Raw genomic sequence first — 16816 nt, 5'->3', positions numbered from 1 at the left:
TTAGTAGGTACCATACATAACCTGACATAGCGATTAGCGACTCACAAATTATATTGACTTCCGAGGTCGTATATCTCCCTTTTTATATTCGGATATTTTTTTTTTGTTGATCTATGTTTGGCACATTACTTTGCAAATTTTTGAGAATTAGAGAAAGAAACCAGGAATTTAGCTTCCTTATACCTAATTGGGCTTCAAGGAAAAGAGAGTATTATACAGGAGCCACCCTCTATCAAAAATCCCAAGAAAATTTGGCTATGTTTGGATGAAAACGTGTGCCCTCGTTGATGTGTAAAACCAAACCAGTTTCAAATCACGAGAGAAAAGTGATCCGTAATGTTTTTTTTAATTTTAGGTTTTCTACGTTCGTTCGTTTTGAATTTCTAGAAAAAGAAGTTTGGTATATTGTTAATATTTTATTAGCTACAAAATTTGAAGACCATAGGAATTAAGAAACATTTTTGTATAAAACTATATTTTAAAACAATATGATTTATCCAATGAGACATAATACAAAATTATATAACATACAAGATCTTACAGTTACGTAAATAAAATTTGTAAAAACGAGTGTCGAGTAAAAGTACATACATTGAGAATATATTTATGGCCTTCTTGTATATAAAATATCAGTCAAGTACATAAATAATAATTAATACAAGATTCACAGGCAAAAATACGAAGTCTACTGCACGAAATATGTTACTGCTTGGATTTTATATATTTTTTGTATGTCCGGCGACAGTTGCAGCAAAACTGTATCACTTTTATTCTGTGAACCTTAGATCGAGAGTTTATATAATTATCAGAATCAATCAAAATACAATTCAATTAATTAGAATTCAATAAAATGCATAAATCAAAATATAATATAAAAAAAGCATTACTCTTAAATCAAACTTATTCTCATTAATATCTATTTTTAATAAATAAATATAATAAACTTTGAGATAATATTAGTAATGGCACTAATTTTGTTATATATTACAGTTATAATTATGTTAAGGCACCGGACCATAAGGAAGCCGTAGTCAAACACTTAACTTAGATATTGGCAGTGGATATTCGGGCACCCTAAACACTAATTCTAATTACTTTCAAACTCTCCTACGCATAGGTCTACTGTGTACTATTACCGATGCTTAGACATGAAAACTGCCGCAAATTAAAATTGAGAACCAGCCACTTACGTCATATTTTGTAAAAGCGAAATGCCATCCGGCAAGGTGTCCTTCGTAACGTGTCCTCCTTTACTTCTTCCTTATAAGAGGATTAATTGCCAAGTCTAATACACCTAAAAAAATTACAGCGTGCATAATAACAATATTTTTGACTGGTATTTATTTTTTTAACATACTTAAATGTTTATAGTGTCGCACTTTTCATTATGATTTCATTTATTAATATGTTACTTAATACATGTCTATTTTTACAAATTAGACGTATTATGGTAATAATAATAATATGACTTTTGTAGATTCGTTCACCATAATAAGTCAATTTGACCAAGCTACACAAATACATAAGTACATCCAACATACATTCACACGTAAGTACAAAAAGCGTACATAATACGATACTCTGCATAGAGGTTAAAGATAGATCTTATTAAACCATTGAAATCTATGATATATTACTAGTTAGACTACGAAAAAATACCGGCTGGGTATTAATTAAAATATTTCAGATACGTTACGTACTATGTACATATTATTTTGATTGTTCGTCAGTCGCTTGTTAATTTCGGTAAATATTTAAAAACTTGCCTAAAGGCATCTGTGCTATACTATAACACATCAAAAACTGATAAAAGGCACACATTAAGGCATTCCAGATACATTGTTTCCAAGTTTAATTTCATAGCTCGGAGATTCGTATATTCTGCAATACTGACGAGACATCATGACTGCAGACACTCACTGCGTGTCCCAATGATACAGAGTACAGACTACAATAGGCCGCAAATCGTTTATTTTCCTGCATATGTTGGATTTTTGAACGTAGACGTGGCCTGTTTGTAAATGGGATTCTCGCCCTGAAAAAGAAATAATCAAAATTAGTTACTTCTGGTGTACGGCATGTAAATATATTTTAGCTAAATCTAGTCTAAATCTTTCCAAATAACCAAAATCTTTCCGTGGCATCATGTTTGTTCATGTTGTAGATCAACACCTACCTACAGTCAGTGTATTTATTTTACATTTCGAGTTGTTTATTGAGGACGTTAACGTTATTGCGTTGTTGCAAAAGTCTCTGAGTCTTTATGAGTCTGATTTCGATACTAGAACATTATATCAAAAGCGAAGGATCATTTATTATAATGGAACATAATGTATAATAAGTAACCTCGAAAAAAATGTTGAGAATTTGAAATAAAAGAGTACAGACCGTGTCCCACTTGGCCATCATGCGCTCCTTCTCGAAGCGCGCGAACTCGCGGCGGTCGTGGATGGTGGTGACCATCTTCCACAGCATCAGCAGCGCCAGCCCCACCAGCACGATCGCCGCGATCACGCCCAGCACTATGCCCAATATGAATACCTGCACAACCAAAATAAATTGAATCCATACTATTATAATTGCGAAAGTCTGTCTGTTCCGCTATCACGGCTAAACGGCTGGACAGATTTTAATGTATATAGTTAAACGTTACTACTAGCTACTTTATTTTTCATAAATTAACCCCCAAATGACTCCTATATACATAGAATAGTCTAATTTTCATTATGAAATCAGTAGTTCATTATTAAAATAGTTCAATGGCGTTGCTTTCGACAAACGCAAGTTTTATAAGATAGACAGATGAACTCTGCAAAGGCGGACTTATCGCAAATGCAATTTCTTCCAATCAACCTCTGTATAAAAAAAAAGCAGTAATGTCTCAAAATAAATTAATTTAGGCATGAACCTGGTTTCTTGATTTAAAAAAAATTCACACGTGTGTATGCCGTACTACATCGCACATCACTAGACGGCCTCTAACTACTTTGCTGACTTACGAATGTTTGATTTAATTAGAACATAACTCATATTTATATTTTCTACGATATATACATACCTTTCTCGGACATTCTCGTTCCTTCTGTGCTCTGATATGCAGTTGCTGAGAGTCGTTGTACGAATAAACGTACACATACAAACAATCCTCGTCATCATAGAAACTACACAAGTGTTCGTTTTGAGATTCATTTGCTGTAAGGAAACAAAAGAGAATTATTTCAAAATGGGAAAAAAATAATTCCCATAAGCAAAATTTTACTTGTCAGAACAACGATAATAAAATTAACAATACATAAGTGACTAACCAACAAGTTTTCCTTCCTCGACGATGATGTCCAGTTTGCAGTTACCGCACATCTTGTCCTTGTACATGGGGCCTCGTTGGTGCACCTCACACAACACGCAGTCCTTGAACTCACCGCAGCGACCGGGACATGTCTGAATTTTATATCTTTATTAAGTTCGTTGACATTAGATTCCATTGAAAAGTTAATGATCAAAATATATAAAACATGGTATGCTTAAAAGTTTGCTAAAATTAAACAGGGTAGTTTTTGGAACTACTAGAATAGTCCAGAAAGGTCCAATTAACATAAAGGTCTCAGGCTGGAATCCTACTCGTGCCACATAAGTTTGTATACCGATATAACTAACATGTGTGTTTTGATAGTTTTGTTTTGTTTCCAGTGAAGGAAAGCATTATGAGAAAACCTACACTCTCTAATTGATGATTTATCAGCTAGTAAGTGAAAAGGCGTTGGCAAACCATTCCATTAATATGGCCCAGAAAGTCTTTGTGTGTGTTATTCCAAGACTATAAGATAAGTTGGATGAAAAGTCTTTATTTTATTTTTATTATATTTAATGGGAATAACATTTGTTCAACATTCGTGGAGCTTTAAGTAGAACACTTACCGGACATTTTTCGCAGAATTTGCCAGAATAATGACGATTGTCCTTTACGTGGCACACGCATTGCCCACATTCGCAAACACCGTTGCCGCTACAAATTTCGTCGTTTTCTACAATGTATTAGAAATACAATTAATTACATACGCCCGACATATATAAGTCGTTGGTATTTAGTTTTCAAATTCATAGGGCGCCCGATGAATTGAATTGAAGGGAACTTAATTGAACTGTACTTAATAAAATGTAAAGCAAAATGTAGGTTTAAAAGTGGCCTCTGCCATTTTCGATTTGGCAGACATAGCACTAGATTGCTTAAAATGCTTTTGTTGAAATACATACATAATGTTAATAGAGAATGGGTTCAGTGCGCTATGATTGGCCAAAATATTTGTTCCTTCTTTTTGATATGGTACATTTAGGCTATCTGATATTTTATCAGGAAGCAGTGAAACAAGCCCTTAATTTCTGAAATTTGTGTGGTAGGGTCACTCTCCGTGCGCACAGTGCCCCTGGTAATTACCGGGAGAGACGCAGGATTTGGTGCTGAGTGGACACTGGCACGCGGCGCCGGTGAAGTCAGGGCGGCAGGCACACTTCCCGCACACGCACTCTCCGTGCGAGGGCCCGGAGCACAGTAATCCCTTGTTCATGTCGCACGTGAAGTTGTCGCACTCGCAGAACGGGCCCGATATCACCTGAAAAAAATATTTTCGTTAAATGAATGAAGTATATAGCAGGTAATCCAAAGTCAGTTTATAAGAGGAATGGTTTTGACACACCACCTCAGCAGCACACTGGCCTGAAGAATGAAATAAAATTTATTTACACTGAGTGTAGCCAAATAAATGGTACAATAAATTGCCCCTTTATTGCCGTTTTCAGCGTGTAAATGAGTATGTATAGTATCATTATATTTGAGCTGTGGCCCACCTTGGTCTCGTCCTCCATGTTGTCGCACTCGCAGACGCCGCAGATGCAGGTGCCGCGTCCGGAGCACAGCGGGCCGGAGGAGGCGTTGGTGGGCCGGCAGCCCCTCTCCTGCTCCAGAGACACGCCCCCCTCCGCGGAACACTCGCAGCTCTTGCCGAAGCGCCCGGGGTTGCACACGCAGACCCCGCACGCGGAGATCCCTTGTCCGCTGCACACGTCGGGGCTGTTGTTGAAGGACTGCAACGAACACGAATAGCGAGTTAGAATAACTTCTGAAAATGTATTCTTTACCTTGAAATAAATTAACTTCTGTAAACGAGATTAAACTGATAATGTACATATATTGTAGCTATATGGAATTTCCATTCTTGAACACGCAATGACTCTAACATATTTGACTGTGAAGTTGAACAGACGGAATGAAATATAACTGACGTGGTGGTCGGAGTGTTCGCAGGGACAGTCGCAGTGCATGTCCACCTCGACGGTCAGCATCTCGGAAATGCCCACGGGGTAGATGTTGAAGGTCTGCTTCCACTTGTTGCGGTCTTTCGGGCACTCCTTCAGCGTTATCTCCGCAGTGAAGTCGACCACGTCTCCCACCTTTAAAATATTTTTCATTAAACAACTAAAATACTAGAGAAAATGAAGATTGTTAAAATTTATGATTGATTATTGAAATTGTTGATTTTGGTTTGCCAATTATAGCGATAAAATTTAAACATAAAGAGTCGCTGTTGCTTTGAATAACCATTATATCAATTTTATACGTTGAGTACGGAATATTGATTTGAACGCTACGAAGTATTTTAAGTTACCTTCAAGCCATCGCATTTGTTGGTCTGCACGACCTCAGTGCCGCCCAAGCACGACGAGTAATACACCACTTGCAAGGCATCGCTTGACGTATCTTTCATCTCCACAGTTGACGATATTTTCTACAAAGAAATAGAAAACAGTTTAACGCACAAACGAAACACAGAAATTAGTTCACAAATGTCATCGAACAAGCTTCAGTCACGTGGAAATCTCAGGATAATAAATAGGTATCTATGTGCTATACCAAGTTGTAATCTACTCGTTTACCAAATTTCGTCGTAAACCGGCCTGTAGATTTAGAATGATTGAGTAACAAACATCTTCAAACAGACATGCTCGCTCTCGTCAAAACTTTGACATTTATATTATTAACAGGTAAGATAGTTGATACATTTATTTTTCGAACACCTCTATTTTGAACATTGAGAGTTGATGGACAGGAATTCTTGCAGTGTCAGTCTAGACGCTGCTTAACATCAATCTCAACTTCAAAACCGTTGGACATTAGTCTAGACGTACTAATGTCCGACGGCATCTTATGGAACTGAGGCAGTACTGTACTATGTACTCACATTGTATTGGTCGCGCACAAGATCCACCACGTTGGAGGAGTCGTTGCTGAGGATACCGCTGCTGGAGCCCTCGATGTGTTTGCTCAGCTGCTCGTACACACTGATCTGTTCCGCTGTCACAGCGAATATCACGTTGATTGCGTGCTGTTTCACCTGTAATTTATATTCAAACTTACTTATTTGCGTAAATGTAGAGTGATATTTGGAGAAGGCAATGGCAAACAACTCCATTAATAATGCCAAGAAAGTTGTTATGTGTGTTTCATTACACGTAATGACCACGACCTCAGCCACGAGGAATACGACTATGAAGAAGAAGAGTGATATTTACGATGTTTATAATCCTAAAATATATATTATCGATCAATAACATAAATAAACAGGTGTTCTTTTTTCATATTTTCGCTAGTTTATCTCCCGGAGTAAAGTAAAAAAAACAAACTTTAATTACTATCGCAAAAGATTGCTATCAATAGAATTAAGGATACTAGGTAATATTTACCGGAAATGAATAATGAAATTATCATATCGTTACTATATGGCAAAGCAACAAATAAAAGTTACATGACTCATGACACTATTCAGAGGTCGACCACGTACCGTCGTCAATGGCTTACATAAACCTGTGAATAGTTACTACATAACCGGTTTCCGATATAGTTATTCAATCACCTCACAAAAATAATAAACAGCGGAAGTATTCGACTTGACGACATGATTACGCCTACTATTTTCAATTTTTGCAAGTACAGTACCTAAAATCACACCTACATCAACCAGATATACAAATTAATATGTTAAATAATATTAATATTTAGATATGAAGCATTTGAATTTATTCGTAATCAAAAAGGATAGAACACTTATACATAATCAGTACAGATATGAGAAGAGCAAAACAAATAAAAGTGGAAGTACATTCTGGCGGTGCATAAATATAGGCGAGACTGTAATGCGTCACTAACATTAGACAACACAGGAAAAAATATCATTAAACTTGAAATTGTTTTTATTTGGAATAGGTACATACTTAAGTTAATTTAAGTACCAAAATTATGACTTTCATACTCTATATTTTTAAATGATTTTGCTTTGAAACGTCAAGTTCTATTCTAAGTCCCTGGCAAGAGACATTCTGCGAAAGAGACAATCTGCGTTGCGTTGCAAAATGAGACGTTTTGCGACCTAACGACATTTTGCGAAAGAGACGTTTTGCGCATGAGCCATTTTAATGAAACCTATGCAGCTACTAGTAATTAAATAATGAATAGTCGTATTTAGGAGCTATTTAGTACCCATATAAGGGTACGGAATTTATTCTGTAAGCCTAACATTCACACTGTGATGTTGAAGAGTAGGTCAATGTAACAACTAGTAGCAAATACTGTGACATAGTCCTTGACCTATGAAACAGCTATAAAACCATTGATGAGCAGGATTACCTAACGAGGACAGGTTTTAGGGTACTCATTGTAGCGTGATCCTGGTTTCATTCTTGGCTGAGAGGCCTCAAAGACAGGGTCTGCTTAAAAGATAACCTTATTTTTTTAAGATTCGATTGTAGTTTTATGATCGTCGTATATCCTTGTGAATGCTGTTATTGCCTCTCAGCTGTGCTGTTGTCTGTTGGCTTTTCAAACGTACAACATCTACTGGAGATTATGAGGCGGTCTTATTTTAGGGCGGGAACAAATAGTAATCCGTTAGGGTGTAATAAAAGAAGAGAATACATAACAAGTTGAGTCAGATTATGATTTTGGCTAGAAAGCTTACCTTGAGGTTGATTTGCGAAATGCTAGGGTAGTCCTGAAGGGTGGAATGGGTATACGAATCGTGTTCCATGTGGCATTCCCCGTCGTTAGGCTGGACAATTCCGCCGAGCTGAGAAACAAATTTAATGTTAATATAATACCTAAAATAGTCAAATAAAAACCAAACATCGATAATCACTAGTTAATAATAAAGTACAGTCAACCTGCACAAGCACATCAAGTCACCCTTAATGCGGGAGCAATAGGGGAGATTTTGTAATGAATTTGGGTAGGTTGATGTCCAGTCGACTGTACCAGTTAAGAGAAAACAACTGCAAGGAAAATTAAATTCCGATAATAATTGTTAATAAATAATTCCCTGAGTCTGGCAAATAATGACATTAAAACAAGAATTTAGATAACACCGTATATATTTAGTATATCATTATGCCTGGCCAGACAAACATAATTAATGGATGTACAAACAAAAATGTTTTGATTCTATCAGAATATAGTACAAGCAAAACCACTAGAAGTATTTGTAAAAATGCAAATTTGATTTTGAAAAACTATCAAGTGTGACATCGATAGTTTTGCAGTTGTAAATAGCTTCGATAGGCACCATCGATGGTATCAAAGAATTCATAATCTATGGATAGCTCCTACAGCAATGTATATTATCATTTTCAGCGTACATCAGACCACTGCTATAAGAGCCACTTCCTATAAACCAGTCTCGTCGGTTGACTCAAACGATGATATCTGAAAAGTGGGCTGGTGGTTTGTTAACTCTGTCCCTGTCTCGGCCACCACTCCGTCATAGCTTCGATTCAACGACACATCAATTGTTACCAATTGTTTATTATTCCACTATTGCCAACTATCGATAGTGACTCGATACCGGCCATCGATATTCACTCGATAGTGTATACCTTTCCGTCGCCCGCGTAGTGGAAGCCGGCGTCGGTAGAGAAGACAAGCAGGCGTCGCGCCTGGTCCCGCCAGCCTATCTCCTGCTTGCACACGACCGCCTGCATGATGGCGTCGAAACCTCCTTCAGGCGCGTCCAAGTTGCCCGACACGTCCGCGTTTGCTACTGCTTTCTGTTGTATCAAATATATTTATATAAAATCATTTTATATCAATCAAATAAACATAAATAACTACTTAAACGAAACAAGAAATGATGGGCCATGAAGGGAGTTGCCTTGTGGCCGCGTACCCAAAAGGCTAGTAGCATTGACAATAGTCTGCAATGTTGAGCCTCTGACCAAAGAAGCTTCTACCATGTGGTGTGTTTTACTATATATATTTATTTAACCGTTATTATACAAACAGTACAATACACAATTAGTGGGATTAATGCTATAAGCATGACTGCATTATCTAACAAAACAGTCAACCTTTGGGTCGAACAAAGAATTTTAGGTGGGCACAAATTAGCCACGCCTATTAAGAACTTTTATGTAAATCAATTGGCGAATTGAGTGGATATGAAATAGATTACTTTATTTATACAAAATATTTATTCCGAAACAAATGAGACTAGCTGGATACAAAAATAATGTAAACTTACATCAAAATAATCAGTATCGGTACTGAGAGACATTTGATTCTTGAACCCATACGGCGCTGCGCACCCATCACACGGGGAAATTAAACTGCAGCAAAATATATACAACTATAAATCATAATAGGCTAGTTGTCATTTTTTTATGACGACCATTCGAAGGCCCTTATGTAAAAACACCAGTTTTATAGAAACATCAGTGAAAAAAATTACTACATGACAAAAATAAAATCACACAAAAACACGCGTGAAAGAACGACGAACAAACAAACACACATGAATATTATTAAGTATGGAACATATATGTATGAATATGGATAGTATAAATTTGACGCTGTAAGAATTTGAAGCGACTCGTCCGGTACGATAGAGATTTGGGTAAGCAAATTTATAAACAACTAATTTTTATACGGCAGTTGGTAAAACGACCTCACCTTTTAGGCACAGTGGACACATAAGGCATAACAAGCTTATCCACGAAGGAACCGAAGCCGATCCTGAACTTAGAAGTGATATTCCTCATAGTGCTGGAGAGCAGACTGCCGAGGGTGCTAAGCTTCTCTTTGTCGTTCTTCATAGATCTACTGAGGTCCATAAGATAGTACAGATCTACTGGGTAGTCCTGGGCCTGGGAGTATGAGAAGGAAATCTTTTGCATTTGATCTGTAACAAAAACAAAATAAATACTTGCTAATCTCGAGCTCCAGTAGTTATTTCGAGTAGCGTGATTAAGTAACAAACGTAGTTTATTTATTATTATCACAATAAAGAACTTGGTTAGCTCTCGTAGTAAGTACATACAAATGCGGACAATACTAACTCATCCTCAGTTGCAGATTCAGTCTCTGCGGCTTAATCTGCACCAGATTGTCACCAGCGCCGGCACCCGCGGCCGCGCCCCCCGCCTCCATGAACCCTCCGCTTGCGCTGCCCTTGGCGGCCATTGACTCTTCATACGAAGATGAACCAATAGCCATACGACTTTTCGCTGTAATAAAAACATTTATTGTGAAAAATTAAAGACAAACAAAATAGGTTTCTAGTAATGACAGTAAAGTGGTGTGCAGTGAGTGACACTTTTTGATAAAATTTACCTCGACTGAGTTCCCGGTTATATCTCGGGTCTATAGAGAGCTGGTTATCAGGGTTGTGCACATAGGCCTCGTCACAGCCGGCCGTGCCGCCCTCTATGGCGGGGTTGAAGCACCGCGGGCCGTTGAAGACAGCGGCGTAGCACCACGCACAGCTGGCGGTCCTCACGCATTCACTGCAGGTTGTCTTGCTCGAACAGGGGTTCTGAGCAAGCAACTGCTCCGCGCGTTGAGCGAAGCACACCGCAATTATGCACGCCCAAATGAAAACTCGTAACATTGTCGATCGTTGCGAATACATTTTTAATTTGTGTTATTCGAATTCTGTAACAAGGTTATAAAAATATAAAAAGGAATTCATTTTGGAATGGACTGGTAAATTATGGATTTATTTTTTGATGAATTGAAATTTAGTTGTATTGCTTATTTATCACATTGGTTTATCTGTATTGATAGATTTAAGCTTTGATGATTGAAGAATCAAATATTTTATAGGCCATAACAAACACGAGCATGTTGAGTTTGTCGTTCATTCATATATAACATGGCCTGCATTTTATTATTCAACTTACGAATGAGCCAAAGAACATAGGATAATAGCATGTTCCATTCATTCAGATTCCATTATTCCGCAATAAAATGACAAATAAAAAATCTGAATTGAATACATTTTTTCTATAAGGCAAGATGTTGTTATATTATGTATTAACTACGATATCGGACATGATCTATGGTAATTCGATGGGGCGCGCATGGAGTTTGGGACAAAATGGAGCGCACCTGTGGGCGGCCGGCGAGAAAGGGCGCCGCCCACGCCTGGGAATCGAGGTCGACCGCGCCGTGGGACGAAACGGTTTACGGCACGGCATAACAGATAACTGATCAGACTCATTCATTGATTAAATCCCAAATGCTAGGCTTTAGCACAAGTGGATATATTTATAGTACTATATCCACTCCATTAGTGGATATATTTATATATGCACCTGTAAGTATTGCTAAGAATTTTTTGTTATTATTTTTATTTGCTTTAGGCATCATACCTAAATATTTTACAACTCAGTTCCATACAAGAGTGCCAGGGACCAGAGATGGTTTCACGCCCAATAATTTTCCAGTTTGTTCCCAAAAAGTGAAACACAACTCATAAACTGAGTTTACGTCGGAATTTTGGAAAAAAATAATACGTTACTTACATACATAATATGGAAATAAACCCATATAAGACACTCAGTTTTAGATGGGTTTACTTCCATAACATCATCACTATCACTCTGAAGATTCGTTCGTTCATTTAAACGTATTTTGATAAGGAATTATTTTTTGAAGATTATTCAGTTCGACCTGGTAGTCTGGGCATTTACAATGTTTTGGCAAATATAAGGTTATGCATATAGTTATTATGTACGACTAGTACAAATTAATCTATAGAAACAGCCTAATCTCTGCCTATAAAAAATCATCCATGAAAATTTTAATAAAATTAAGCATGTTATTTGTTAAATACTACATGACATGTTCATCGTTTCAGCCAAGCAGACCGACAATAAGGTGTTTTTTTTTTTAGATAAGTAGGTACCTAATTAAACATTGATATAAGATTTATGTTTAAGTAGGTATTTTAACATAGGTAGTGTAAACTACTCTGTGCAGCATATTCTTAACACGGTGATGATGTGATCTCTGACATTGTATGATCTGGTATCTGATAAGTGCATGTTGTATTGTTGTATAATGCACAAACAAGTAAGTATCTCTTACCTCAAGTCTTATCTCACTAGAACATAATACTAACTAGAATTAAATGGAACACTTCAGTTTATTTTAGTTCTTAATCTTAACTCCACTGACACGAATCTCACATTTCGCACTTTTATATTCACTTCATGTACCTATTTCTTTAGAAACATATCATAATAGAATACGGTAGATCATCGCCTCAAGATAAAACTTTCTACGTTAAGCACTAAAATTCTTCTAAGTAACTAAAATAAATAATTATCACAGACACTGTAGCTAAATTCGTTCGTTACATTAAATAACACAAAATTCTCCATGCGATAATTTCAGTAGCTCGTATGGAGCAGTGCAGCAAACGACCTGCGCCCGCGCCGGATACACGCGTGACTAATTGAACAGAAAATAACTTCGTCAGCGGTGATACAACGCGCGCCGTCACCGTCTCTTCTCGGAACCAATACTCAATGCAATTGTATTATGAACAAGCCCAACAAGTTCTAATGAGTAGACGACATCGAAGTAGATACCTAATTAATAAACGACCTTGAAATGATGTTTTTAGTCAAAATTCGATGAAAATTAAAGGAAAAATTTAAAACTGTCACCAATCCCAAATTACAACCGTTTGTTGCAGAATTTTTTACTTTCCTTCGACCCAAAAATAGTGCATTTTGTAACATACACGTTATAGTAAACAAGATGTTTTTTTTTTACCTGGCATACCTATCTATTCGGCATCACCCGCCCTATTTGCCCATTTACCCTGTCCATGATTTTATTTCTAATGAAAAAATTATGAAGTCATAAGTATACGATGATGGTCAAGCAAGAAAAAACAGTGTTTCTGTAGGTTGCACCATTACGTCATCACTTATAGCCTTCGTTCTGAATCAACTGTTATCGTGGGCATTGGTTGGTTCGCTTACACAACTCGCTGCCAAGCCAAAGCTGTATGTTAATTTTATTTTTTTTTTGTTCTTTAGGCTCAGCCTGATCTGCATATGTGTTACTGACAACTATGTTATGCGAATTATTTAATCACTTATTCCTTCTTTGCCAATTAGTAAGTACTTCTCGTCCTATGATACGATCATCCGCTTACTACAGGCAAAAAGCACTGCAAAAGGTATTTAAAATTATGAAATCTGATGACTATAATTTCATAATTTTAAAAAGTCGTGGCAGACAATAAATAATCGCTTGTAGGTCTTCTCGCGTCTGTTATTAGGTTATTACTTACACTGGTATAAGATTTTATTCAAATCAACAATAGGCGAAGACACATGACATAATTTGTGGCTATAATTATATGAGAGAGACTGTTACCCATGGATTTAGTAAGTATTCACGGAGTACCTACTACCATGCTGTTACCACAATTTGTACTGACAGATTATGACAAATATATGAATGACAGATATCAGACTCATGGTCTCTAGGAGTGCCACCTGTACTGGTATGGCTATGTCTTGCGCAGCGCAAACAGCGACATATGCCTGGATAGGTAGGTATGCCGTTACCACTTGGCCCTGGCAAATGGGGCAAACCCAAAGTGCTAACTAACATGTTGTCATTAAGGCTTAGATTAGGAACTCCTAGGATTATAAATACTGATATGGCGCGCTAATGGTCTAACGCCACTAACGACACCGAAGACCGTGTGAACTAGAGACGAAAAAGTAGGAAAGCGAACACACAACGACTGAAGAAGAAACCGTAAGAAATCATAAAATAGACGCGCCATACTTAGCCCAATAATCAACTGTAAACTTCATTCCAGACAGGCTTTATAGTGAGTTTGCCGAGTTTCCTTATATCGACAATAATAACGGTCGAGGGGTGTGCTCGTCTGGGGTCACTAACCTATCCCGCTTTATGGCGGATACTTAACTGTTATGTAAAAAAATGTAGTTTATGGCATGAAATCATCCCAATGAGCCCACCGTTTGAATGAGTGTTTACAACACTATCACAGTAAGGCAGTAAGGGCATCACACAAACCATGGGCATTACTACTAAGTAGTCTTAAAAGTTGAACTGCTGGATAATGTAAATTGCATAGTAGTCATTCATATAGTCTGGCTGGCGTGGGGGGATATAGATCCAACACACAGAGAACCTTTGGAGAGTTTTAATGTTATGGTAGGTCTCTGACAAAAGCCTATTATTTTTCTTGACAAAAATTTGGAGAAAACAGGCAACTACTATGGGCTATAGTTTCCAAGTTATGGCCGTGGCCATACTCTTATCATTCTGACAGAGTCATCAATGTATAATACTATGTATTTTCTTTTAATGTTCGCAAATTAAACTTAATAGTTTAATTTATTAGTTAATTAATAATAATTATTTATTTATAGTTTTATTCACAAAAAGTTAAGGAATTCTTAAAACATATTTTAGTTAAAAGACCTGATATCCCTCATTCTTTCTAGGTTGAATTTGGAAAATAACTTCCATAAGGCACTCTGACACAACCTCAACCATAAAATAAACAAATATAAATATATTAGGACGAATGACACATCATTTCAACCATGATCTTCTTCACATCATTTTCTATACAATAATCTCCAATTGTCCAGTGTGTCCTGGTTGGGAGCTTAATGAAGCGAGTGCTTGATGGACAGACCAGCTCCACTTGCAAATATTATACTATACTTTTGTTAGTTTGACACAGACCAGCTGCAATATGGCACTATAGATTATTATATTGACTGGATATTATGTGTAATTTTAAGTGAATTCTCTTTAGTCATCTGAGTCTTGACTCATTAAATACTGATGAAGTAATTATGAATGCTGTGAGAGGAATACTTGTTCATTTTGAAACAGGTAAAAACTATTAGAGATCTACTTATTGAAAAAACATTGCCCATATTATTATTAGGGACATGCACTGGCTTTGCATAAACCTTCCAATTAAATGAATCTAACTATTAAAAATACTTGCACCAAAATCTGTTGCATAGTATTAAAAATCTAAGCATACATAGGGACAGAGAGCGGGAGCGACTTTATTTTATTATATGTAATGATAATTCCCACATGATATGGGGTAAGGGTAGGCAAATGATGATTTTATTTATTTGGGTTAAGTTACTATTATTATTACAATTTACAATGAAATATGAAACTAAGCATTTAGGTAGGTATTTTACATTATAATACATACTTTGTCACAGCTCTACAACTAAATGTAAACAAGTAGCTTAGAGAAAATAGAAATAAACAGTATTGGTTGGACCGCTCCTAACCACTGTTTAATTTAACATTAATGTTTCTATTATCTTTCCCTTCATCACAACCGGAGGACAAGAAAATATTTCTATTTACAATTGTGTTATGTTATGTTGATGATTTTATTTTATACTAGTGGCCCGTCCCGACTTCGCTCGGGTAAAACTATGGTTTTTTATGGTAATTTATTATGATAAATTATACCTCTAAACCTTCCTCAGGAATCACTCTATCCATTGGTGAAAACCACATGAAAATCCGTGCAGAAGTTTTTGAGATTATCGCGAACAGACAAATATACAGACACGGTAGAGGACTAGGTTTTATGATATGAAGGATACATACGTACGTTTAGGTTTATTGTTTTCAAAAGCCAGATGTACAAAAAATAGGGATGAATTTGTTCGAGTTTTTTAGCCCAACGTCGTTTTTTGCGTTCATCATTATAGATATACAGATATTATCCAAAAAGAATCATTCCTGAAAATCAGGTCGTACAAGAACTGGACAAACTGTGTATGAAATCATAAAAGTTTGAGAAAAGCCGATGTTTTGATGACTTACCTATCGTAGATTCTATTTAAAAAGCAGCAAAACGAACACTATGCATTTTTGTAAATTTGGAAGTGAATCAGACTTGATTTACTACAACACAAAAGTTGATTCATAAAATAAATATTAGCCAAATTTGCTTGCTTTCTTTGGTTGAAATGCTTTGCTTCTCGATTGCTTCAAAGTGCTGTCGGCTGCCAGTCACCCAATAGAAAGAGAATATGAGGCATTCGCTCATTCACGAGATGATTTTGACTGGCGTATAATGAATGGGTATTCAAGCGATTGGTGGTTAACTACAATGGAAAACAAATAGCCAACATTGCAAAACATAACTATAGGGATGGATTTTTGGATTGGATGGATGAGAAGGTTAAGAAAATATCGATACTTGGTATGTTCTTTTGATAATGCTGCTGCAACAGAAAGGGGGCAGAGATATTTAAAAAAAATCTCAAATATAAAAATTTTCTTATCTGTGAAATTTTTTTACAGGTAGCAAGTAAAATTTAAAAGTGAGTAGAACGTTATTTTATCCTTGTCGATATTTCTACAGTCAAACCCCGTCATTAATAAAAAAATTAAAGCATACTTTATGCTAAAGCACTGACCTGAATACACGGATTTAGTAAGTACTAC

At 36.5% G+C, this 16816-nt stretch overlaps 1 protein-coding gene across 3 annotated transcripts; it reads right to left on the bottom strand.

The window, feature by feature from the left end:
• Positions 1–403: 403 nt before the first annotated feature.
• mys (myospheroid) lies at positions 404–16418 on the bottom strand. 3 transcript variants are annotated; one of them, XM_053769266.2, is made up of 18 exons: positions 16190–16418; positions 15975–16105; positions 10649–10969; positions 10375–10542; positions 9989–10217; positions 9561–9645; positions 8917–9087; positions 8007–8114; positions 6234–6386; positions 5661–5780; positions 5278–5445; positions 4843–5079; positions 4433–4607; positions 3916–4022; positions 3306–3438; positions 3059–3192; positions 2389–2541; positions 404–2035 (listed from the first exon to the last, which is right to left on the bottom strand). In XM_053769266.2, exons 3-18 carry the CDS (start codon positions 10944–10946, stop codon positions 1970–1972), a joined length of 2505 nt encoding a protein of 834 aa, XP_053625241.1. In that variant the 5' UTR covers positions 10947–10969; positions 15975–16105; positions 16190–16418; the 3' UTR covers positions 404–1969. The 3 variants fall into 3 exon arrangements, with proteins under 3 accessions (XP_053625241.1, XP_053625239.1, XP_053625240.1); XM_053769264.2 differs by lacking the exon at positions 15975–16105; XM_053769265.2 differs by lacking the exons at positions 15975–16105; positions 16190–16418 and adding an exon at positions 12407–12770.
• Positions 16419–16816: the final 398 nt, after the last annotated feature.

The sequence above is a fragment of the Plodia interpunctella genome, chromosome 3, assembly GCF_027563975.2.
Source record: "Plodia interpunctella isolate USDA-ARS_2022_Savannah chromosome 3, ilPloInte3.2, whole genome shotgun sequence".
NCBI lineage: Eukaryota > Metazoa > Arthropoda > Insecta > Lepidoptera > Pyralidae > Plodia > Plodia interpunctella.
This window is presented reverse-complemented; position numbering and strand designations above follow the sequence as displayed.

Coding starts and splice junctions, on each gene's coding strand:
- mys (XM_053769266.2), bottom strand. CDS start 10,946: ATGTATTCGCAACGATCGACAATGTTACGAGTTTTCATTTGGGCGTGC. Junction 6,387..8,006: donor TTTCGCAAATCAACCTCAAG/GTAAGCTTTCTA, acceptor TATAAATTACAG/GTGAAACAGCACGCAATCAA. Junction 3,439..3,915: donor AATTCTGCGAAAAATGTCCG/GTAAGTGTTCTA, acceptor TATAAAATTCAG/ACATGTCCCGGTCGCTGCGG.